Source organism: Acipenser ruthenus, chromosome 9, assembly GCF_902713425.1.
Source record: "Acipenser ruthenus chromosome 9, fAciRut3.2 maternal haplotype, whole genome shotgun sequence".
Lineage (NCBI taxonomy): Eukaryota > Metazoa > Chordata > Actinopteri > Acipenseriformes > Acipenseridae > Acipenser > Acipenser ruthenus.
The window spans coordinates 32,757,386-32,782,929 of NC_081197.1; the positions used below are offsets into that span (position 1 = coordinate 32,757,386).

The following is a 25,544-nucleotide window of genomic DNA, read 5'->3' on the forward strand; positions in this document are numbered from 1 at the left end:
GCTTTCTTCCCCAAGGTGATCACAGCCTTCCACGTTAATCAGTCTATGGAACTGGAGTCCTTCCATCCACCTCTGTTTGCTTCAACAGAGGATGAGAGATTGAATTTCCTCTGCCCAGTGTGGGCATTGAGATGCTACATGCATAGGACAAGAGCTCTGTGGGTGAGCTTGGAAGATGCATTTAGAAATCTGCATTAGAGAAATGCACCACAGATGGAGTGTGCTGCCATTCCCCTCCAATGGATCATTGATCACAAACTCTTTAAATTTATTAACAGTGGTATAGCCTGGTAATGTCAGCCCCCGGCCAGGCCATAGTGCAATGCTAGTGTTTTGGGTTACTATGTGTCAACAGGATATAAACTGGCCAACTGTAATGCTCAACTTATGTAGAACACTATCTTGGTACTACATTGATATCGGGTGCAACCCCAGCAAGACTATTATATTGATCTAAATTAAACTATACTGCAATGTTCCAAACACTTGATATAAAGTAGTTTTATAAAATCCCATTTACAATCGACACATTGCCCTATTTGTTTAAAATATATCACTCAGTCTTTACACTATTTGATATATGAAATATGTATTATAAATATGAAATGTAAGACATTATGCAATGGTATATATATATATATATATATATATATATATATATATATATATATATATATATATATATATGCAGTGTACAAAATTAAAAGACTTAAACTGCTGCACAGGGGAAGGCTTGGAGCTGAAAGAACCTATAGATTCAATTTAAATTGTATTGATCATCATTCTGTCTCCTTCATGCCTCTTTTAAGGTGCTATGGAAATTACTTGAAAGAAACTAAGACTGCACAATATAACCTCTTCATGTGTTTATCAATGAAATTGCAGAGAACTTACTGCAGATTTTAAAGAGCTTATCAGTAGACAGGGACCATATACAAACTCCCACATGATCTGGACGACTGCTCCCTCCATGAAATATTGTTCCAGGATCATCATATTGTCACTGGCATATCATTTGTTTGATCATTAAAAATCAACTGTGGAGAAAATAGCAATTGTGACAGATAATGTAGTTTTTCAGGAATAAATACATTAAAATAGTGGGGGTTTAATGATTTAGTCCTGTTATGCTGCAAAAATATAATTGTCAGTTGTTTTAAAATGTCTTGCATGTGGAGTGTGTGAGATTTCTGTAGGCTAATAGAAAAAAAACTACAAGACCCAGAACTCCCAGTGTCACCTGACAGGAATGGTAAGAATTCTGGGATATATAAACCAGGAAATTATACTATATGGGGAGCGGTGTGGGTGTGTCAAAATGGCAGAGGCACAATACCAGTGTGGCGGCTGTGGTGTAATTTCCCCACATATTGGACTTTTTGACACAAAAAGATAGTTTATTTAAATTAACAGCGTAATTATTTGACTATTTTTCCTTTTAAACGATGTGCAGCATCGCTTGCAACATTCGAAATGCTCAGCATGTTATTATTTGTTTGGTCAGCCTCACATCAAGGAATATTTTCTTAACTGCATTTAAAAAGAAAAATAATGGACAAATAACGCAGTGTTAAAGCGGAATTATGTGTAACACTGTTTTTTTTTTGTTGTTGTTTTTTTTATATAGTTTTGCTATTTCTGCGAGATTAGGCTTCACAGTGTATCTCAGCTGAAAAATCACAGCAGTATAGGCTACACTGAAAACTTTAAACCCTTTTTTTGTGGCAGAAAGGGGATGTTACAATAAGAGAAAAATTAGGTACTTTTGCAGTGTTACATTTCTATCTAACCAAGAGTACATTAAAAATAAAATGATATATGTACTTGTGGCGGAGTGTCCAGCCCCTATATATATTTATTATTATTTGTATTTTTGTTTGCGGCGCAGATCAAAGCGCTGCGTATTTGTTATTGTTTTTATAATTTAAAAACCCTGTGAGGATACTCGTGCAGACTGTGGCCGAGGGGTAATAAGATAATTAACAGCTAGTTAACCCCTCGGCCAGAATATAAAAACCTGCAGCTGTCCGTGCTTGGAGGAGAGTGTAGTAGGAGTGAGAGCGGAGAGAGCGAAGAGAGCGTTCGTTTTTTTACAGTACTGTAAGATTGAAATCATATTGGCGAGAAAAAAACAAAAAACAGTAGTCCTCAAATTGTAAGACTTTGCAGAGGAACAGAAAAGGCAGATGCAGGAGCTCATGGAAATGCAGAAGGTTGCAAAACAAAGAGACTAACTGCTAAAGTCATTCACAGATGTATTTAAAGCATTATTGAAGAAATCATTTATTTAGAGAGTTTTAATTTATTGCAACAAGCTGAGGTGGTGGCAATAGCACGAGGAGGACAAACATTTTCCACCTCCTCCTCATCGGATGATTCCTTTTCAGTGTTACTCTTAAAGAAACTAGTGAGCTTCTGCAAACTTTCCTGTTGAGTTTTCGATTCTTTTGTCTTCTTTCGTTTTTTGAGCTCCGCTAGGATACGTGGGCTTCATTTTGCTAGCTTTCACTGACTGAAGCTGGCCTAGTTACGGTAGATCAAATGTGTCATGACGCACGCTGAATGGAATTACCTTTTGTAAATAGATAGAGTTTTTTAAATGTTTTGCTGACAAATTAATGAACCTCTTACATATGGTTAGAGCCTCCCTGGACAAAAAAGACATGCCAGAGACTCTTGATTTGACCTTAATTACATTATTGATTAAAAAGGACAAAGACCCACTAAACTGAGGCTCCTTTCGCCCGATATCATTGCTCAATGTGGATTATAAGATCATTGCTAAAGGGTCTGGAGGTAGTTTTGCAAAAAAATTATTCACCCTGATCAAACAGGTTTTATTCAGGGCTGGCTATTCTCAGATAATCTCTGCAGATTTTTTAATATTATAAACCACACTAGCAAACAGGAAGACCCTAAGGTTGCTGTCTCATTCGATGCCGAAAAGGCATTTGATAGAGTCAAATGGGACTGTCTTTTGTCAGTCCTGACCAGAATGAATTTTGGCCCTGTCTTTATCTCCTGGATAAAAAATACTTTATAGAGCCCCAAAAGCTTTAATTCGGACAAATAAACAGGTGTCTGCCGCATTCAGTCTGTCAAGGGGTACTAGGCAGGATTGCCCTCTTTCGAAACTCTTCTTTGCGCTAGCTATCGAACCATTGGCAGTGGCTATTCGGTCACATAACAGTGTGACTGGAATTCATATAGGTGAGGAGAACCATGTTGTTTCTTTATATGCAGATGATGTTTTGCTTTATCTGTCAGACCCCGAAGCCTCCTTATCAGCAGTTCTAGATACTTTGGATCTGTCACAGGTTTTAGAGTAAACTGGAGTAAGACTGAGATTATGCCAATTTACGATGGCAATTTTATTGCTTTGCAGAATACATTTAAATGGAAATGGTCAACTTCACACATTAAATATCTTGGTGTGTTTGTTCCCTGTAAACTAGTGGATACTTATAAGATTAATTACTCCCCAATAATCAACACTGTGGAGTCTGACATCCACAGGTGGATGTCACTGCCCATCTCTTTGATGGGCAGGGTTAATATTGTTAAAATGAATCTATTACCAAGATTGAACTACCTCTTTCAGGCTCTGCCAATCCCACTCCCTCTTGGCATTTTCACAAAGATGCAAAGTTTGTTTTCACGTTTTGTGTGGGAGGGTAGAGCTCCAAGAGTCAGAACTACTGTTCTTAATTTACCTTATAAATTAGGGGGTCTAGGCCTACCTGATATTAGGCTATATTACTGGGCAGCACAACTCTGACATTTCGCCCTACAATTAGATGTACCTACCTGTGGCAATGTGCCCCGCCCCTGTGTGCATTTGTGTGTTATATGTTGTATGTTGCGTGCGTGTGTTAATGTTGGTGTATAGATTGGTACACGGGATATAAACGGGTCTGTGTTTGACGTGTGATTTAAAAAGGTAGATTTGTATTTAGGCACGAGGAGGGCACAAATCACTTCACGTGCTGGTTAAATGTAATATGTGAGCACGGGGTTGCACAGAATTAATTCACGTGCTGGGATTCAAGTGAATAATTAATTAGTAATTGAATCCCAGCACAAACAGTATATATAGACACATTTTCATTCAGTCGGGGTTGGGTGTTCAGGGCGAAAGAACGGGAGAGAGAGAGGAGGTAAAAATAATAACAAGAATAATAAGTAGTGTTTCTCACCGTGTTTGTTCGTCTGTCCTGCACCGTCTGTTTAGTGTTTAGTTGTTTTGTATGTCTGTTTATTTTGGCGCAAGTGCCGTGTCCTGTTTTTGTGCTGTTTTCAAACCTTTTATTTGTTAATAAACGCTGAGTGCAGCCATTGCACTCAGCTCATCATCACCACCGTCTCTGTCTGTGTATTCCTTTCTGGTCTGACGCCACCCACTCTGGCCGTCTTTGTGACACGTGGTGTCATCGTGGGATAGCCGCGCCTCCAAGCGTCAGACCAGGAGGTCTGCCCATAGTCGTCCGGGCCCTGTGGATGATGGACAGTGAGAGATGGGAGGCCTATCAACAGGAACACACCCCAAACACCTTGGAGGAAGGTGTGGAGTTTGTCCTCAGCTACCTGGAGGCAACCATAAACAGAACAGCATCCCAGGTAGCAGGACCACCAGCAGAGGAGTACCTGCTGTCCCCATCTCCACCAGCAGAGGGTGAATGCCTGCTGGTTTTGCCTCCACAGCCCAAGCGGGAGGCAGAGACAGATAAAGAGGTGAAGGACAGGGAGGAGGAGTGCCGCCTAAGGGCCAGGCATCCACGGCGATGTAACAAGCCATCGCCGGGGTGCCTCCTCTGTGACCAGGATCACCTGTTCGCCCACTGTCCCTTCCGCAGTTATGGGGAGGAGCCTGAGCGTCCACCGCCCAAGTGGGAGGAGCTTGAGCGTCCACAGCCCAAGCGGGAGGAGCCTGAGCGTCCACATTCCAAGCGGGAGGAGCCTGAGCGTCCACAGCCCAAGAGGGAGGAGCCTGAGCGTCCACAGCCCGAGCGGGAGGAGCCTGAGCGTCCACAGCCCAAATGGGAGGAGCCTGAGCATCCACAGCCCAAATGGGAGGAGCCTGAGCGTCCACAGCCCAAATGGGAGGAGCCTGAGCGTCCACAGCCCAAACGGGAGAAGCCCGAACGTCCTACGCCTGAGTGGGAGGAGCCCGAACGTCCTACGCCTGAGTGGGAGGAGCCCGAACGTCCTACGCCTGAGTGGGAGGAGCCCGAACGTCCTACGCCTGAGTGGGAGGAGCCCGAACGTCCTACGCCTGAGTGGGGGGAGCCCGAACGTCCACAGCCCAAGAGGGGGGAGTCGGTGCGTCCACAGCCCAAAAGGGAGGAGTCGGTGCGTCCACAGCCCAAAAGGGAGGAGTCGGTGCGTCCACAGCCCAAAGGGAGGCAAGTCGGGGCTTCCACAGCCCAAAGGGAGGCAAGTCGGGGCTTCCACAGCCCTGGGACCCAAGCCACCAGCAGAGGGAAAATGCCTGCTGGTTCAGCCCCAGGAGCCGGAAGGGGAGGAGTTACAGGCTCAACCCCCTGAACATTTTTGGGGGGGAGAGGGGCAGGAGGCTGGTGTCCCCCAGCAGCCTCTATTCATGCTGCTGAGGGCAGCGCGGCGCGCACCAGCCCAACCGCCAGGAGCAGAGGAGCTGGAGCTGCCTCTGCCTCCACCACCGCCAGGAGCAGAGGAACTGGAGCTGCCTCTGCCTCCACCACCGCCAGGAGCAGAGGAGCTGGAGCTGCCTCTGCCTCCACCACCGCCAGGAGCAGAGGAGCTGGAGCTGCCTCTGCCTCCACCACCACCAGGAGCAGAGGAGCTGGAGCTGCCTCTGCTTCCACCACCACCAGAAGCAGAGGAGCTGGAGCTGCCTCTGCTTCCGCCACCGCCCGGAGCAGAGGAGCAGGAGCTGCCTCTGCTGCCCGTACCTCCACAGGGAGTACGGTGGCCGGAGCCCCAGAAAGGGGAGCTGCCGGCCTCGAAGAAGGGGGACGAGGTCTGGAGACCACTTTCCCCAGCAGCAGTTTCGCTGCAGGAGTTCTTGTGGCCGGAGCCCCACAGGAGGGAGCTGCCGGCTACGAAGAAGGGGGAGGTCGGGGGACCACCTGCCCCCGCAGCTTTTTCGCTGCAGGATGGGACCAGCATGCTGTCAGCCGTGCCACTACCGGCAGGGGAGCTGACAGCATTTCCAGCCATGGGCCCACTGAAGCCTCCCTTCCCAGCCCGAGACTTTGTTCTGGACTGCTGGATTTTTAAGGGGGGAGGTGGCCGTTGAGGCCATGTGTGCTGCGCACAAGGGGGGGTATATGTGGCAATGTGCCCCGCCCCTGTGTGCATTTGTGTGTTATATGTTGTATGTTGTGTGCGTGTGTTAATGTTGGTGTATAGATTGGTACACGGGATATAAACGGGTCTGTGTTTCACGTGTGATTTAAAAAGGTAGATTTGTATTTAGGCACGAGGAGGGCACAAATCACTTCACGTGCTGGTTGAATGTAATATGTGAGCACGGGGTTGCACAGAATTAATTCACGTGCTGGGATTCAAGTGAATAATTAATTAGTAATTGAATCCCAGCACAAACAGTATATATAGACACATTTTCATTCAGTCGGGGTTGGGTGTTCAGGGCGAAAGAACGGGAGAGAGAGAGGAGGTAAAAATAATAACAAGAATAATAAGTAGTGTTTCTCACCGTGTTTGTTCATCCCTGTTTGTTAGTGTCTGTCCGTTTTGTTTGTCTCTTTATTTTGGCTACCAGTGCCATGCCCTGTGTTTTTGTGTTCCAACCTTTTATTTTCTGTTCTGTTCTGTTTATTTATTAAATGCTGAGCGAAAGCATTCGCTCAGCTCCACCAAACTCTACCTCTCGTTTAGTTTATTTATTTCCTGGCTCTGGTCTGACGCCACCCACTCCGGCCGTCTTTGTGACACTACCTTATTATTGGGTTAAGTGTGTTAATAAATAACTGACAATCCAATTATACTTAATTCAGTTTGAATTTGGGAGGTAGCACACAAATACATGGAAATGTTCCCTTTCACCTTTTGCGCCTATTTGGATGAACCCATCTCTTCCATTGATATTTAATGATGGCACCTTTAGGTCTTGGTCTGGCAGGGGTATACAGGAATTCAGACACTTATTTCTGCAAGGATCACTTTCCTCTTTTAATCAGCTCCAGAAAGATTTTGATATTTCTAAAACTCACTTTTACAGATTCTTACAAATAAGGCACTTTATTAACATAGTTCACCAGTCTTTGGATAGACCTGAAGCCTCAAGCTTAGAGAAGGTATTTAAAGAGTCAGGGAGCTCATCTAAACTTATTTCTAGACTGTACTCAGTGTTAGCTGATTGTCTCCCTGACAGTACTAACCATCTCTGTAGACAGTGGGAGGAGGATATAGGGGAAGAAATTAGCCTGGAAGATGGTTCTCTTATTTCCAAAAATGCTCAATATTGCTCTTATAATACAAGGCATAAACTTTTGCAATTTAAAATAATACACATGGTTTACTATACTCTGTCTCGGCTACATAAGATGCACTGTGAGATATCTGAACTATGTGAGCGATGCCAGATGGAAAAATGATCTTTCCTTCATATGATGTGGAGCTGTCCAAGACTAACCACCTTTGGGGAAAGAGTGATTGAGGTAATTTCACTGTGTACCGGAATAGAATTCCCAGTCTCCTCTCAGCTATGCTTATTGGAAAATCTCGAGATGGGTGACTCTTCTCAGAAAAAAATACTTAAATTTAACACTGTGTGCAGCCAAGAAATGTATAGCAGTTCAGTGGACTTTTAATAAAGACAGTTGTTTACACTTCAAGATTAGAACGCACAGCCATACGTTTAGTATGTGAAGATAGGAAATTTCTTCAGAAAACTTGGCTAACATTCTCAATAAATAATACAGTATTTGTCGAGAGTTATGTTCGTTTGAAGGTTAATTATTTTTAATCTCGAAAGGTGACTACATTTTTGAGAGACTGGATGTGCCTAAAAGATGATTTAGGAGAATGCACCCTGTAAAAGCATGGACCTATCACAAGTGACATTGGGACAAAACTGTGCTTTTCATTGGGTGTTCGTAATTCCTTGTGTGATTGGATGTGTTGGGTTACCTTCCCCTTTTTACAGAGGTTAAAAACCGGTGTTTCGGATGAACTTGCTCTCTCCTTAAAAACTTTGTTAACACTCCTGATGCTATCTCCTGAAAAATGATCCATTTGTATCTTGAATGTGAGTCAGGTATGTTTGTGTATGATGGTGGTGTGAAAGCCAGAGTGGGAGGGTTTAGTGTTCAGTGCATATTCCTCTATAAAGCCTGAGTACCTTTCTTGGTAAATCCACAATTAAAAGCGTCTAATGTCTCTAGACCACAAAAAATAAAATCTTGATTGCACTGGGGCATACAATCAAGTCAAAGGAATTGTACACTGTCTCCCGGACACTTAACACTGGAAGTGAATATTAGATGAGTCCACTTTCCAAGCAGCGCTGTGTCGGTAATTAAAAAAAAAAATCCCTGCAAAAACCCTCATCGGGCCGAAGCAATATGTGATTTCAAATTCAAAGTGTTTGACTCTTTGGCTTAGTCCATCAACAGTGAATAGCCTATTATTTCAATTTTAAATCACTCACTGACAGCATGCTCGACAGTTTGGTGTAAACATTTTAAAATCAGCATATTAGCCTAAGGCATGATTTTGTTATTTGATTGCTTTTTTCTTTTTAATAAGCATCACACTGTAACAAACTAAAGTTTTCATGCCAGGGATAGAAATAAGACTCCCATTTTTGATTTTATTATGAGTTTAATAAGACACCTGAGCTTGTTACCTATACACTGTGGCTAATCATGTTTTATTAAACCCTGGAATGGGTGAATCTGCTATGATATCGGAATCTTATTTCCATCCCTGCATGTCCTTATTCCTGGTGTCATATCACGTCCTGTGATAAAGGTCAATTTCTAAATGGACCTCCACTTTAACATGTTATACTGTACAGTGGTTCTTGAAAAAAAAACATATCCATAAGAAAACTGCATTAGAGTACCAGTCATAATATTGGCAATGCTGATAAGAGGTAAGATAAGCATTTGTATCATTTGGAAGGTGTGTTTGTGTCCAGTGGAGGGTGCAGTTCCTGAGTATAGTTTGGGTATCGCATTCATCAAACTGTTCATCCAGCCCACAAAAGCTTTCTTATTCCAGCTACACATTAGATTTAATGAGTCAACCCTTTAGTCTGTGGTGCCATTGTAATCACATTACAATTTTTCAAAATTAGATATTAAAATCCACCCACTGCTGTTGAATACAGTACCCGACACTGGTAGTCAATAAATGGCAAAAAGTAGTACACCTAAAATAGAATGTGCTATTGCAGCAAATGCAACACCCTCGACTCCTGTGCCATGGCAGACAAACAAACAAACAAACAAAAAATGTTGTGAAAGCATTTTTACAAACAAATAACATTGATATATGGATCTAATCTTAAAAGAAAAAAAAAGGTTTGGTACAGTAACAATTAAAAAACGATTTCTGACAGGATCTCAGAAACATAGGTTCTGGAGTGTTTTTTTCATAATTGTTGTTTGAATTACATTTTTAGTATCACAATTATGAGTAAAATACAAATGCATTGTGTAGAAAACATGGGCATTTAATATGTTTGTAATACTGAAAACATATGCATATAGGACTCAGAGCCATAAAATACTACACATGGAAAGTCCTAAAAAGCCATATTTCACAATGACATGTTTGTTTTCTAATTACGCATGTAAGCAATAGCAACAGAGCAGTACTGTTGAATTGCCTACAGTACTTATAAGAAGCAATTGTATCACATCTGTAGATCAAAAAGAATAAAATAAACCAATGGTTTAATATCTTTATTTACTGATGTCTTAACAGATACTAAAATTTGTTTGGCCCGGGTTTAGCAACAGTAGATTGTTCATATTCTCTTTTTGTTTTATGCAGGACAATAAGTGAACTGTCCCTGTAGATCCCACCTGAAATGAGAAATTCAAGATGCATATGACATTCACATTATATGTTTTATTGCATGGTTATTTATTCTACAGCACAAAATACTATACTAAAATGAGTACCTTAAACATAACTGTCATTCTTGAATTGTGATGTCAGATACCTAATACCAAGTTTCCCCCTGCCACTGCAGACTTGATAGTGACTTGAAATCAGTCCTCTTCAGGAGAAGACCAATATCATTGGATCTCCGGCAGTCCTAGTTAGAATTGTGGACTGCCCAAGTTACACTTATGGAGGAAGTGACCTAATTGGCAGCCAATGTAAAGGGCTTTAGAGGCGGGTTTTACTCCTGGACTGCAGAAAACATAAACATATAGGCAGTACAGAGGACTGTGTTAAATTAGCAGGGAAATATTATTTCGAGCAGTGAAAAAAATCATAGACTGGAATGAAAAGCTTGAGAAATGTGGGAAGAATGTTATTTTCATCTAGGAGTACAAGATATAATGCTATTATTTGTTTTAATAGGTACTTAATCAAAAACAAACAAAACAAAGTTTTAATAGAATATTATTTAGAATATTAACACATTATCAAAATGCAACATTATACATTTGTTTTTTCAGGTTGCTTGGCAAAAATCAGTAAGTGTAGGGTTTCAGTTGGGTACCACATTTCTGATCTTTTGGTTTGTGATGAAAACTAAACAAAATATATAAGAATATGTAAGAAGAGTTACAGTGTGTGTGATAAGACAGTTGGCACTCTGCTTATAACAGTTAGGTGGGTAAGGTTTTATTTAATCAAATACATAGCAGTGATTGTAGAGCAGCAGCCATATTCTAGTAAGCATACCTCCCTCCATAAGTTATGCTAGCTCTTTAATTTATCTTTAATTTATTTAATATGGTGTTCCAAACTTTATAGAGACTACATTTCATTATTTCTCTTGTAAAGAATACCTTAGCATGTACCATTGATTTTAGAAATGGTAAAGTTCCATGTCAAGGTACTGTATTTACTATTTATACCATAGTACAGCCAAGTTATACTGTTTTTAGCAGCACTTTCACCACTTGCTAGGCACACTGTGATAATGTATACACTATCATGGTGTGCCAATTAGTGCTGTCATGTAGTACCACATTAGCTACCATAACCTTAAAACCACAGTATTACTATGGTACGTTTTTATAAGGTTTTAGTATTTTAGAATTTAAAAAAAGGATATGAATAATCTCCTCAAAAAGAGAGCTAATTAAACTTCTTTTCTTCTCTGAACCCTTGATCTTGATTCCTGGCGACTCTTCCAAGCAGCAATGATAGCATCATCATCATCATCATCACCATCTAACTCTTTTTCTTCTTTGGGTCTTGCCCTAGACCTTCTGGTTACTGATATATCTTCCTCATCACTGCTGCTTCTTTTTACTTCTTCGTTTTCTTCTGACCGTGAAAAACTCTGGGTGAATTTTCTCTTTGGTCCAAATTCAGAGAGGTCTTGATCATCTAAAACTTCATCAGAGCAGTGGAGTGGCCGTGTTCTTCTGTTCCGAGTCTCGGACATGCCGTTACATGACTGTTCAGTTTCAGATGATGATAGTCTGTAGACAGAAGGTTCCGGACTTGTTTCTCCGTAGATGCCTGGATCATCAGAAGTAAACCTTCTGGATGAGTATGTCTTTGTGTCTGTCATGCGAGCTGAAGCAGAGAACCTTGACGTGCTCCTGTAGCCTTCTTCATGACTGCTGTATGGGCTTTGTGATTTTTCAGAGGGATCCATTCTGCATCTGGAGAACTTGTAGTCCGATGATCCGGCGGAATACTCTTTCAGATACAATGATCTGGTGAACTTAGAATCAGAGCTTTCATTTGTGGTAGAATTCGAAGATTTAGAAGAGGTAGCTTTCACATCGCTGAGCCATTTGTCAATGCTGTTTTTTCTGTCTGAGCCATCTGTGCCCAAGCTGGAATATCGTCCTGAAATATTATCAAGGTTCTTATGGGGGTTTCTTCCGGATGTTCCAGTGAGATCATCCTCGTCCTCACTGTCATCTTTAGCCTTCTTTTTCTTGAACAAAGTACTGCGCTTGTTGTCTGCAGCGATTTTTTCTTTCTTGTACTCAAACATTTTTCCTCTCATCTCAGATTTCATTTCTTTTTCCTTTGTGTCCAGTTTCTTTAGGTCAATATCATCTGCAAACAGGCTGTAGAGGGGCTTGCTGGTACTTGTGATCTTCTGTTTGGAGCCAAAACCTTCAGACAAGCTGCCACATGACATGACCGACTGGGTGTCAGTGCTTCGTATGTCCTTCTGACATAGTAAAGAACTTGCGTAAGATGCCCCACTCTGCATACTCAGAAGAGATGCCTTGTCATCATCTATGTTTTTTCCAACAGCGCCCGTTCTTGAGCCCATGCTCATAACTGATGGACTGCGTGATGGAGGCACACTACTTTGCATCAACAACTCATTCTGCTTTTGTACTATGGTCTCAGTAACTACATTGGCAATCCAGTTCTGAATGCTTGCTAAGGAAATTGTGTCATCACTGCCTACCTGAATATCTGGCAAAGGAATCATATGTGCTTGGGGCAGACCTTGAGTACTTCTTGAAAGAGACGATCTGTTACTCTGCATGCTTAACATTGAAGCAGAGTCATCATTTACACTCTTGGCTGGCATGCTGGGCCAGAGTGCAGATAGTGGGATGCTCCCGCTCAATGAGCTCTCTGTCTCCCATCCACACATGGACTGGCTCTCCTCCAGGGTCTTTCTGGAACGTTCTAAGATCTCTTCTCGTCTTTGCTTCCTCTTGACTGAAGCAGTGTCTTCACCCTTACCAAGCTCCACAATTTCATCTTTGTTTTCAGTGCCCAGTTTCTTCTGGTGTTTAAGCTTCCAATTCTGGTAGGCTGACAGATTGACCTCACCCACTGGTGTGTTTTCTTCTACTTCTGCTTGTTCTCCACTGCTGTCTGTCTTTTTGCCTCCTGCAGACACTGCATCTTTTTTATTCCATCCAAACTCGATCCTTTTGATCTTCCACCTTTCCAAGGGGGTGAGCTTATCTTTGTTCTTCTTGCAGAAGTTATACATAGAGCTTGTTTGTGAGAAGAGGCTTTCCTCATCAATGTCTTTTTCCTTTCTCCCATTTTTAGAGGAATCCATGCCCTTTTGGCCATCCCTACCGTACCGTGCTGCAGCTTGATCTTCGATCTCCCTCAACCTCTGGGTCCACAAGTCTGCTGAGCTGTCTTCAGTGGAGATGGAATCACTGCGGACCCTGCCTATACCACTGGCTGTCAAACGTTCCTTTAGGGTGCGGATGTCAAGGCTGTTCATGCTTTCCAAGTCACCCCGGTCGCTGGTGGAAAACGCCTTTCCTCCAAGGAGGGACTGTTCATCTTCGCTCATGAGCTGAGACTGCCACCAGTCCTCAGACTGGTATCTTTCATTTCTGCTCTGCCATTCCCTTATCATCTGCTCCACATCCTCCTCCTCTTCTTGTTCAGGAAGTTTAGATAGCTTGCCTTCATTGTTGTGCCTTTGTGGTTTGCTGGGGGGCAGGCCTTGCTTTTGTCGCCATTCTGCATACAGCTCATCCTCCTCATCCTCGTCAATGAGGGTGGGTCTTTTGGAAGCCACGCTGGCCTTGGCGACTGAGCTCATGACGCTGCTCATGGTGCTCATGTCGTCTTCTTCCTCCACCATGATCGAGTGGACTTTAGCCCCCATCACGCTCCCTGAATCCTCTTCCTCTGCCATGATTGAATGGGTTTTAGCCTCAATGACTGAGCTCTGGCTGAGAGTGTCGCTGTCGTCATCAGCTGCCCGTTCCTCCAGGAGGGTCTCGTTCAGCTCCCGAAGTTGCTTCAGGAAGCCCTCGTTTGGGTTGATAGGGCGCTTCTTCCTGATCGTCACCAGCGCCTCCATGATAGTCATGTGATGGAAGATCATCAGGTAAGCAGCTACTAGGACAGCTGATCGACTCACTCCCATCATAGAGTCCACAAGGATTTTGCCTGTGAGAAGTTAAACAATGACAGTAAAATAACAGTATAAGTACATGTAAAAGCATTAATAATAATTTTAAAAAAACTCATTGCCAGTTTAAAACAACCACAAAACAAATAACAAATAAAGACATTTTAAAGTAAAACATGCTTTAATAGATTATGAATTAAATCCTTTTTTAGTCTTTGTTTTTAATGAGAGCAACCACCCGTGTTTTAGTGATTAAACAGCAACCTTTTGAATGAATAATATCCCCTTCAGTCATGATTTTTTTTAATAACATCTCATAACATTTTAAAAACAGTGTGTGTGAGCTCTATGTCATTCGAGAAGTTGCCCTGCCAAAATTGTGAAAAAACATATATGCATTATAAAACATAGATAGAAAATGAGATGGGAGTGAAAACCCCTCACATGTAAATAGTGTTTATTTTGTATTTATTTTGTGTTAATACTGTAACCAATTTTGTACCAGTGCTTGCTTTCATTGACTCCCTTATAAATATGTATAAATATGCACAGTTATTCTACCAATAACATTGATAACAGTATTATCTGTATCGTCATTGTTAAATGTGTTTATTTTATAAATGTATAGTGTTAGTTGTTCAGTGTGGATATTAACTTGACCCAGCAAAGCCTTGTTTAAAATGCTTAATTTCTATGTGAGAATGTGGCTGGAATTGAAGAACCTGTGGACCTAATTGGTGGTCCAATTAATGAATTATTGCATTTGTTTTAAATGATGCAGATGTAGAAAGGGCTGCAACTGGCCTGTATGTTCAGTCCTGTAGTGGCTGGGGTTCAGGAAGGAGCTACAGTGGGGTTGCTGCCAAAAGTATCCAAGTGTATCTTCATATTGTTAAATAATGCTAATAGTAATAATAGATGGATAGGTAACCTTTCATATGGCAAATGAGGATGAGACAAAGTAAAGGCTACTAGTTAACATGTACACGTAGGACATATAATAATGTCATTATTGATTGTGAATTTTAACATTGGAACCTCAGCATTATAATGAGATATAGGTAGGGAGCAGTAATGTATGAATGCTTTTAAATTAGACCCAGTTCCACACATAATAAACCTTCTTTATGGTTTATTAAATACACCTGAAGAGTGAAATTGTCCAATATATATATATATATATATATATATATATATATATATATATATATATATATATATATATATATATATATATATATATATATTCCTTTTTTTGCAATGCACAACATCTACAGTCTTGATAAATATGAATGTGTGCACATATAAAATTAACTTACAGCACTGGTTTAGATGTTCTATCTAGTGTACTTATATTCAATTATTAACCTGTAGACAGTCTTGCTGAAGCTATAACCTCATATCTGTAGTGGTAAAGAAAATACATCAAAAGATACAATTCATCATTCAAGCACAAGTCATAGAAGAGCTTAAATTAATTAGTATATTCGCAACACAAAAGGACCGTAATTGGATCTCTTTGAAAACTGATTTCCACAGCTGCAGAGAAGAAAGATTTCTCAGCACATGATAACCTTGTTTCAGGCTCTTCATCAGTTTATCTTCAGCTTCATAACTTATTGTTATACTGCAAACATCTATCTACACAGTATCTGCATTCTCATAGGAAACAGATCTTCAGCACAGCAACCCTGCTAAAACAGCACTACATGTTTCACAGAAAGAAAGAAAAAAGTATTCTAGTGGCAGTTCAACAAGCAATTTTAAACAGGATTATCTGAAACCTACATTTGGTGATTAAGATTCAAATCCTTTCGGCGGATACGTGGAAAGAAAGCAATATGTGTTGTAGGGTTATCAACAGCACACTGGTCCACAGTAATATAATTGATGTTCATTTGGTTAATGCTCATACTACTGTTCTTCCAATATCATTTTGTGAGTAGTGGTTTTTCGCCACAAAACCTTCTTGGCGTATCAGCAGGATACCTGCAGGCACTGGGTCTCATCATTGACCTTTAGCAAATCTACTGTTACATTCTGTCAACAGCAATCTGAAAATAATTGCAGTGACAGCATACTCCAGAAGGGGGAGTAACAGTTTTATAAACCAAATTGTTGGCCTCCCTAAATTACTTTAGAATTACTTGAAGAAAATTCTCAGTGTCAAATGAAGTGTTGAATTCTGCTTCACCAGCAGAATAATTTGAAGTGACTAGAAAAGGCCCCTGTAATTAAAAAACAGCATGTGGGGAGTGGGGGATGGGGGGTGTGGCAAGTATAAGATTGATAAAGTACTTTATAGTTCTGCGACCGATTACATTAATAAGAGTATACAGACACAGTAGTATACAGGTCTATTTAGAATGTGCTGTTCTATTAATGGACATGTGGTCGTGCAATAGTGAAATGTACTTGGTTGTGTTTTGTATCAAGTCAGGCTAACAGGGAAAGCACTGCTGAAGCTGCTGGTTTTCAAGACACCCTGCTGCGGGGACTTACCTTCACGTGCTTGGAATGCCTGCTAAATCCACTGCAATGGAAATGCTATTTGAAGAAATGTATATCACAGGTCAATATGTAATCCCTATCACTCAATACCTAGGGCTGGGAAGTGAAGACTTGGGGAATATAGCCAGGGCAGAATGAATGTATAACTTGGATATTCACTGTTAACACTCCTGTTTTTCTTTCACAGTCTGCGGGTAACACCAATAAATTGTGCATTTAGATACAGGTGAGCTGAGACAAATGGAGAGCTAAGTAGAATCCACTTAGAGGTTGCTGGGATTTCAGATATAACCCCACAGATAAACTCCTGCATTCTGAGATTTCAGATACAACCCGACAGATAAACTCCTGCATGCTGGGATTTTTGCTGTAGGTCACGTGGTCTGGTTGCAGCTAGACCATTGAAGAGATTTTGAAATGAAGAGATTGGGTACCGTGATGCAGCAGCCAATGTTTCATCGATAACAAATGAGTCTAAAATACCAGCAAGATCTTGACAGGAAGAGCAGGGGGATCAGTGATAACAATGCTAGCGCTAATAAGATGCTTTAAAGTGGATTTTAAAACCACGCACTGCACTCCTATATGAACTGGCACATTTGATCGACCTGGTCATCAACGCTCAGCATGTAGGGCTGCTCATACCTCTGCATGTCAAAAGAGTTTCATCCAAGAACTCCGCAGCTGGGCGAAAGTGCTTGGATATGTCCACGTCTGGGAAGTCATCAATTTCAATGCCTTGGTACTGTATGTCCATGCCAGTGTAGAAGTCAGGTCCTGTGTAAACGCCAGTGCCATGGGCAGCATTCAGGATATGGGTTATTCCCAACCTTTTCAGACGGGCTTTATTCACAGCAACACTCCTTTAAAAACAAACAAACAAAAACAAACACACAAAGCCCAGATATTTTTAGTTTGTTTTTTGTTTTATCTTCAGTGATATGCGGTATTCATTTGCTGGGTTGTACATTATTCCGACAGTACCATATACAAGTATGGTCCACACTTAAGATAAAATACAATATATACGAGTACCAAAAAAAATTTAAAAAAATGGCGAGAGGATTTTGTTTCTCATCAATAAAGTATTAGTAAGATATTTGTTTCATCACGGATGTGTTTCATCACGTAAGCCTGCGATTAATGCTTACAGCTGCACTGTTACATTTTTAATGGGCAATAAATCATTTGTATACAGGGTGTTAATAATTTATATGCTGTAACACATATTTTTAACTTACTGAAATATATAAAATGGAATCAGAACCTATGGCTCTCCTGGAAAGATAAGTAAAAAATGTAAGTTAAGCACTTTTTGGTTTCTGGTCACTAAAACTAAATCACAGCCCTGTACAGTATCAGAACCACTTTGCAATATTTGTTCCAAATCGAGTGATGTGTTGCCATTGCTGGTAATGCTGTGCTCTGCTAATAATTCTGCTAGGGTTCCTTCAGGGATTGTAATGGCCTCTCAATGATATTCTCTGAACTTTTTTATGAGGCAATCCAACAGGGACCTGACCTTTACTCTGCACAGCAAAATATTTACCTTCTGGTCTCTAGCACAAGAAAGAAACCTTTGCTTGTCAGTCCATTATATATACAGCACCAACACAAATTACAGAAACAACAAATGATTTACAGAACGACTGGGGGTGGTGATTTTATTGCCCTTTTTTTCACTCAGACCCTTTACTTACTAAATAAATATCTTGGTATCCCTGCATACATCATTGTCTTCTCTTTAAAAATATGCTAAAGATTTTAAAGAGCCGTCTGTCTCACAAATGCTGTGACAGGCAAATATGATTAATTTAATAACAGCCTTGAATGACTGGGTGCAGCTTTTGTTCTCTATTTTACCAGTTTTCTTGAGTGGTGACTGCCTAGACTGTACACTGTTTAATGTAGGGGCAGTGCTTAGCCAGAAGCCTATTTTGGAGGGTAAAATTAACAGAAAATGTCATAGCCAGGTGTTCTGCATTGGCAGTCAGTGGATCATATTTAGAGTACCATATATAAGAGGAGACGATTATCTATTCAGGGATACCAAAATATTAAGTAAGTAAGGGGTTTGAGTGAGGAAACATGACTATTACAATCCCCACCCTAGTCTTGCTGTAAATCATTTATTTGTTTCCATAATTTGTGTTAGTTTTTTTTAAATGTAGGCTTTTTAACAAGAAAAAAGGTTGTGCTTGTTTTACCTAGAAGCTGGAATGAAGGGGTTTTGAGATTGCTGCTGTCCAGTATTTTAGAACCTATTCCAGCATGACTGTCCACCAAGTTTTTTTTTTTTTTTTTTTATGAATAATGCTTCAGCAAGATGGTTATTAAATGTTTCTTAGAGCTCATTATTTGGTCCTAGTTTAATCTCATTGTATTTAACTCTAACTGTGCTTCCTGCTTTAATAGGGGACTCATTGTCATGTTTGCTGACAATACTGTTTCTATTAGCAACTGATAATACAGTAAAAAAAAGAGAAAGAAAAACATGAATTGTTCTGAAAAGGCTCAGCATTTGCTCATAATATATTAAGTTAATTACTCATTAAAATGGAGGATAAGCGTATGCTTTTTGTTTTTATGGATATTTGTGCTTTTTGATCATTGATATATTGGCCCAGATTTTTCACCAGAATTTTAATTAAGATTCTACTCATTTTGTACACTGCAGTGATTTGAACACAGTAACTTTGTACAATACCCCTTATATCTGAATTTGAGGAGGAAAGCCTTTTGCATTAATTACTTAATTAATATTCATATATATGTGGAGTCATCCGTGTTGCCTTTCTTTGGTGGACAGTTGTGAATTGCAATAGCAGTTATTAAATGAGAGGTTCAAAAGGCAAAATCTATGGTGACTACAGAATGAGTCCATCCATACTTACTGGTATACGCATGATATTGTTACTGTGGAGAGCCAATAGAGGGGAACAATGAGAGCAATAGGAGGAATCACAATGCAAACCCAAACCATCATAGCAAGTTCCATAACCAGCACAAAGCAAACGTTCTGTTCTGTCTGCAATCTGACTGTGTTGCATTCAAGATTCAGTACAGTCATGAGACCTGCAGCTTGGATGCACTTGCATCACCTCAAACTCAACCTCTCTAAATCTGACCTCCTTTTCTTTCCCTCCTCCTCCCCCTCCTCTGATCTCTCTATCTCTGTTCCTCTGGAATCTACCACACTCTCTCCCTCTTCCTCAGCTAAGAACCTTGGAGTCACCCTGGACCCCTGCCTCTCTTATTCCCAGCACATCTCCACTCTGGCACGCACTTGCCGATTCTTCCTGAGCAACATCCGAAGAATCCGACCCTTCCTCACCAACTATGCTACCCAGCTCCTGGTCCAGGCCCTGGTACTCTCCCGCCTAGACTACTGCAACTCCCTCCTGGCTGGCCTCCCTGCGTCTGCCACCTGTCCGCTCCAGCTCATCCAGAACTCTGCTGCCCGCCTGGTGTTCTATCTGCCTCGCTTCGCCCACGCTACTCCACTACTCCGCTCGCTCCACTGGCTCCCGATCACCGCTCGCATCCAGTTCAAGACTCTTGTACTAGCCTACAGATGCCTTGATCAGACTGCACCCAGCTACCTCCAGACCCTCATCTCTCCCTACACCCCCACTCGACCTCTCCGCTCTGCCTGCACTAGAAGACTGGCTCTACCTCCGCTACGCTCCCCTGCCTCCCGAGCCCGCTCCTTCTCCACCCTTGCTCCGCAGTGGTGGAACGACCTTCCTACAGATGTCAGGACTGCCCAGTCCCTGACCACATTCCGGCGCCTCCTTAAGACTCACCTCTTCAAACAGCACCTGTAGAACTCCTCTGTTGTATCCTGGGACACTATCACCCTTCATTTAAATATGCTTTATTTTGCTCTTATCTGCCCCCTATTTTACTGCATTTAATCCTGTACCTCAGAATATTGTATTCTGCCAAGTGTTTAATCTGTAGTATTTTGTACTTAATCATATCCTGATGTAACTATCACTATTTAATCATATCCTGATGTAACTTTCACTATTATCTGCTGTATTATTGAATTGTGGTTTGTCACACTTGAACAAAAGTTATTGTATTTCTTGCTCTTATTGTATGACTTATATTGTAACACTTGAATGTATTTGTATTTGCTTGCGATTGTAAGTCGCCCTGGATAAGGGCGTCTGCTAAGAAATAAATAATAATAATAATAATAGCCACTCTACTCACTTTTCAGCTATGAAAACATTGGGCCACACCTCATCGACAGGGTTCTTGGGGGCCTCCAGTTTGTCCTGTGTCAGCTCCCTCTGGATGTCCAGGACACAGGGGGTGTTGAACTTGCTGTTGTCGTCCATCATGTCCTTCACCCGATTGTACAGGTCCTCCACCAGCAACTGCTCTGCAGACTCCATCATCTGCTCCGACATCACTTCCACTTTCATCTCCTTGTGTTTCAACTCTGTATGGAAGCATAGGAATATGTTAAACGGCATACGTTTTTCTAATTGTTCTTGTGCACTTGCACACACTATTTTTTAATATGTGCGCACATGTACAGAGTGATTATAAAGGTCACTTCAAGCTGCTGTTGTCAGGTCACAATTTCTTGGGTCATACAGGGAGCGTAGCAGACGCCTATAAGTGTTCATGCATTATGCTTAATATGGGCACCATTGGTCAAAGTGGGCTATTTACTTTAATATTACAGAAGGGTTAACCCAAAAGGCAACTTCTAGCTGCCCCTTTTCACTCAATAAACTCAAGAATGTTTTACACTAATTAGAATCTAACCCTGGAACAGCAATAATACAATGCCCTATGTTCTTAAATTCATACTTACTACAGTATTCATTCAAACAAAAATGTCCAAAAGTATTTTGTATTGTGTGTATTTGTGCTTTATTCCATTTTACTGATGATAAAAGTCAAAATGAATTAAAATCAAACAATTATACTTTCTCCAAGGGCTCGGTCAGAACAGCATGTGTTATGTCTTGTCTGCAATATTCAATTCTCAGGCTAGACACACATTTGAGGCTGGTGACGAGGACCTTCTTGTATTCTGTTTCTGGTGTGTTTCAAGTCTTATTGCTCATAAACACGCAGGACTGTAACCCTGAGAATGCAGTGATTGCGAGGCAAGTGGTGTTCAAATCAGCCTCAGTCTTGTGCAGTATTCTCACAATCGCAGATCATTTTTGAGGGCATCTACCTTTTTCATAATGTGGTCCCAGTTTGTTGCCATTACTCAAACTCTTAGCACATTCCACCCTGCAGCGTTTACAGGAAACGCATCACCCTACCAATCGTATTTGTATCCACACATCAGAGATACATTTCTCAACTTTCACCAGGAGAAAGAGAATTCTCTTCTGAGCATCACTGTGTCTCCGGTTCACACTCCCTCCTGCTGCCTTGCTCCTTTTCTGTTGTCAGAGCACTAGCATTGTTGCAGGTACCTTAAACAGGACTAATGCCTCTGAATGTGTTCTTTCCCTATCAACACTCTTCAATATTATTACTGCTTTGAAACAATGCATATAAAGCAATTGACATAATGTTACTTTTGGAACCATACATTAATTTACAGTAGTGGATGTATTCATACATTAAATTTACAGTAGTGGTTGTATTTTTACTGACATTACCTGTGCAATTTTCTAACCATAAAACTGACAGGATTTTAACACTTTCCGCCACTGCAGATTCTGTCCCCTATAGCTGAGGTGAGGTTAAAGGCTCTATAACCACAAATGCAGACACACCCGTCTCTTTTGCATTATGGTTAAGATGCACGCTTGCGGTGTGTGGGGTAGCTGTTTCATGGCCAGCCTCACATGCTAATTTAGCAATTCAATAATGATGTAGGCTTACCTTCATTTATGATCTGTTTGGCAGCCACTGCAGAGGAAAGGTGGATTGGCTCCATAAAGATGCTCTCTGTATCGGTGTCAGACATAACTGAAAACCTGGAGGAATTTAAAACGCACACATATTTATAGTTTGTAAAGGGATATACAAGATGTATGGCTCCTATCCTTTCCAACACAGTTTAATGGCATTGCATTGTTGGATCTGTTTTTATATTGGCTTGCAAAAATGACTCACCCATTTTTAACTCACAAGTTATTTAAAGCCTGTATTGATTTATTAAACAAAGTTCACAGCTTTGGATTCTTAAGTCATTTAACAACAGTCTAGCAGACTTTTTAAATTGTAGTGCATACTGTATAGCCAATCAAAAAAACCTTTTTTGATTTTCTGTTAAGTAAATAAATGCATCTGATGGTACAGCTGTTATGCTGCTGCCTGGGTAATGGTAAATTCAGACTGTCACCCCTGCCCTCAGCCACGTGGATTCATGCCAGAACTCCTGTGGCCTGGCTCTAAAGGTAGAATAAATAGACTGTACAAATGAAATCATTTTCTCACCCACATAAAATTCATGTAATTTGAGTTTCCAATTCTTATATTGCTTCTGTTTTTCATTACATCCTTGCACAGAAGTTGAAGGTGAGACTAATAGTCAAATTAGTCACAATCTGTTACCTTTAGTCTCACACTACTGATGCAAACAGCCCTTGTGGGAGAACTAACCAGAATCCTGTTTTAAGAGAGAGAGTTTAGAGAAAGTATTGCTATGAACCACACTGTGCTCAAAGGTTAAAAAAAGGCTTCAAAGATGTAATGAAAAAATAAAAAAAGGGATAAGAAACCAAAAAACATAAATGGTACACAGGTGAGGGAATTATTTAATATTGTATACCCTATTTATTCCAACTATTAATTAACACAAATCCTTATATATTGAGTCCATGGGCAAGTCGAAAGACAGTATACAGTTAGATCATAAGAACATAAGAAAGTTTACAAACGAGAGGAGGCCATTCAGCCCATCTTGCTCGTTTGGTTGTTAGTAGCTTATTGATCCCAGAATCTCATCAAGCAGCTTCTTGAAGGATCCCAGGGTGTCAGCTTCAACAACATTACTGGGGAGTTGGTTCCAGACCCTCACAATTCTGTGTGTAAAAAAGTGCCTCCTATTTTCTGTTCTGAATGCCCCTTTATCTAATCTCCATTTGTGTCCCCTGGTCCTTGTTTCTATTTTCAGGTCAAAAAAGTCCCCTGGGTCGACACTGTCTATACCTTTTAGGATTTTGAATGTTTGAATCTGATCGCCGCGTAGTCTTCTTTGTTCAAGAGTTTGTTCTTTTTAGTTCCATAACATTGTTTTTCAAAAATACAGTTCCTCCCATGTAACTGGAGTATATTTAATTGATAAAAATGATTTTGCATCATGTTAGGGCAGCAGTGTGGAGTAGTGGTTAGGGCTCTGGACTCTTGACTGGAGGGTTGTGGGTTCAATCCCAGGTGGGGGACACTGCTGCTGTACCCTTGAGCAAGGTACTTTACCTAAATTGCTCCAGTAAAAACCCAACTGTATAAATGGGTAATTGTATGTAAAAATAATGTGATATAGTGTAACAATTGTAAGTCGCCCTGGATAAGGGCGTCTGCTAAGAAATAAATAATAATAATAATAATAATGTTACTAAACCTGAACTTTCGCCTCAAAACTGCTTAGCTAGAGCCAATAACTGGCAATGTTCTATAACAGTTTTCCAAGGACAACCATTCTGATTAAACCATAATCCATCATGCTTTGAGCTTAGAACAGCATCAAACCTTAAACTAACCAACACTGTGCACCATCTAGCAAGACACCCTGTAACCTGTTCTATCTGTACCTACTGGCTAGGAGAGGGGCTGCGGAGGTACCAGGCCTGCACAGACCGCACATCTGCAGTGTTCTCTTCCTCCGGTACCACCTGCTCCCTGTCCGAGTCCCGTGGTGATGCCATATCTAAGCAGTGATGCCAGCTTTCAGCTGCAAAAATCAAGGCATGCGTTAAGCACCATCATCATCATTATTAGGCAGGCTTTTCAGTTGATTACATCTCCATATTGTGCCACTTGCCCTCTGCAGTTTTAAAATGCCCTGTCTCGGATCTGTGATTCTCTTTCCTTTCCAAAAACCTGTAGCTTGTTTCTTTACCAACAGTCTGGAAAAGTTTAATGAATACAAAGGTTAATTTAATTAATTATAACAGGAAAAAAAATATTCTTTAAAAAGCTCATAAAATAAAGCTTTGTTGCAGACTTGCTGAGGGAGATTCGATACCCAGCTATCGGATTTCTTTGTAAGTCAATCACCAAAAAAAAAAGTTTCAGAAGTAATCAACTAGATTGTGTCTCAACCATCTTATCCCTGGGATACTGGGATTCCCCTGCAGCCCAGTGACCAAACAAATATACAAATCATTGAAGAGGCAGCATTGGAGGACATTCTTCCAAATCTTGCATCTTTTTAATAGTGAGCAATAAGGTACCAACGTATTATCTGTAATGCTTGGTTAATATTAATGAAGTTAAGGAGAGGGTTGGGCTAATAAAGTTAGAGTAATAAAATAAACAAATACAAAACGATAATACCTGTAATTCCTGTAAATTCTCCATTTAACATAGTGTTTGTTACCTTCACTATAAGAACAGAGGTGGTCTACTACCTTTGAAAAGTGCTTCAAGCGTTCAGGTTTGTAGAGCAAAAGTGACTCCTTTTCTGAATCTCAGTTGAGCTGTTCACTTTAACAGAACACATGAGTCTGAAATATATTTTAAGCTTCCCCTGACAGCTGCTGTTTGCCATCAGGGATGTGTCAAGTGAGGGACCAGTGTGGGCACACACACAGCGCACTTATGAGAACACAGAACTCAATGTAAATTACTAGAGCAAGCACGGGGAAAGGTTAACAAAAAAAAAAACAAATAACATTTAGACTACAACATAACTGCTTGCTTGTTAAATATAATAATGAAAAATGTCAAGTGAAGTGATTACCTTTGCTGGATAAAGGGCTCTTTCTTTCTTTGTCCCCTGCTAGCAGGACCGCTGTGACTCTGAAAAGCTTGAGTAAGAAACTAAACTTAGTGACACTGTCAGATTGGCTGTCCTCTTTGACAACCCCCCCCCCCC

At 40.8% G+C, this 25,544-nt stretch overlaps 1 protein-coding gene across 2 annotated transcripts; it reads right to left on the minus strand.

Annotated features, from left to right (window-relative positions):
* Positions 1-9,903: 9,903 nt before the first annotated feature.
* On the minus strand, positions 9,904-25,501 carry LOC117406216 (serine/threonine/tyrosine-interacting-like protein 2). Of its 2 annotated transcripts, XR_004663731.2 has the most exons (7): positions 25,410-25,501; positions 24,263-24,398; positions 22,385-22,479; positions 20,738-20,969; positions 17,162-17,379; positions 10,137-14,043; positions 9,904-10,037 (listed from the first exon to the last, which is right to left on the minus strand). XR_004663731.2 is itself a non-coding variant. In XM_034010153.3 (6 exons), the coding sequence occupies exons 2-6, from the start codon at positions 24,370-24,372 to the stop codon at positions 11,276-11,278; spliced, it is 3,423 nt and encodes a 1,140-aa protein (XP_033866044.3). In that variant the 5' UTR covers positions 24,373-24,398; positions 25,410-25,501; the 3' UTR covers positions 9,904-11,275. The 2 variants fall into 2 exon arrangements, 1 of the variants encoding a protein (XP_033866044.3); XM_034010153.3 differs by having other exon boundaries at positions 9,904-14,043.
* Positions 25,502-25,544: the final 43 nt, after the last annotated feature.

Bases quoted from the DNA above. Each gene is read 5' to 3' on its own strand.
- LOC117406216 (XM_034010153.3), bottom strand. From the start codon at position 24,372: ATGGCATCACCACGGGACTCGGACAGGGAGCAGGTGGTACCGGAGGAA. The intron at 17,380-20,737 runs GTGAGTAGAGTG...TTGTTTTTAAAG, and splicing joins AATGTTTTCATAGCTGAAAA to GAGTGTTGCTGTGAATAAAG. The intron at 14,044-17,161 runs GTATGAGCAGCC...AACTTCTCACAG, and splicing joins AACTCTTTTGACATGCAGAG to GCAAAATCCTTGTGGACTCT.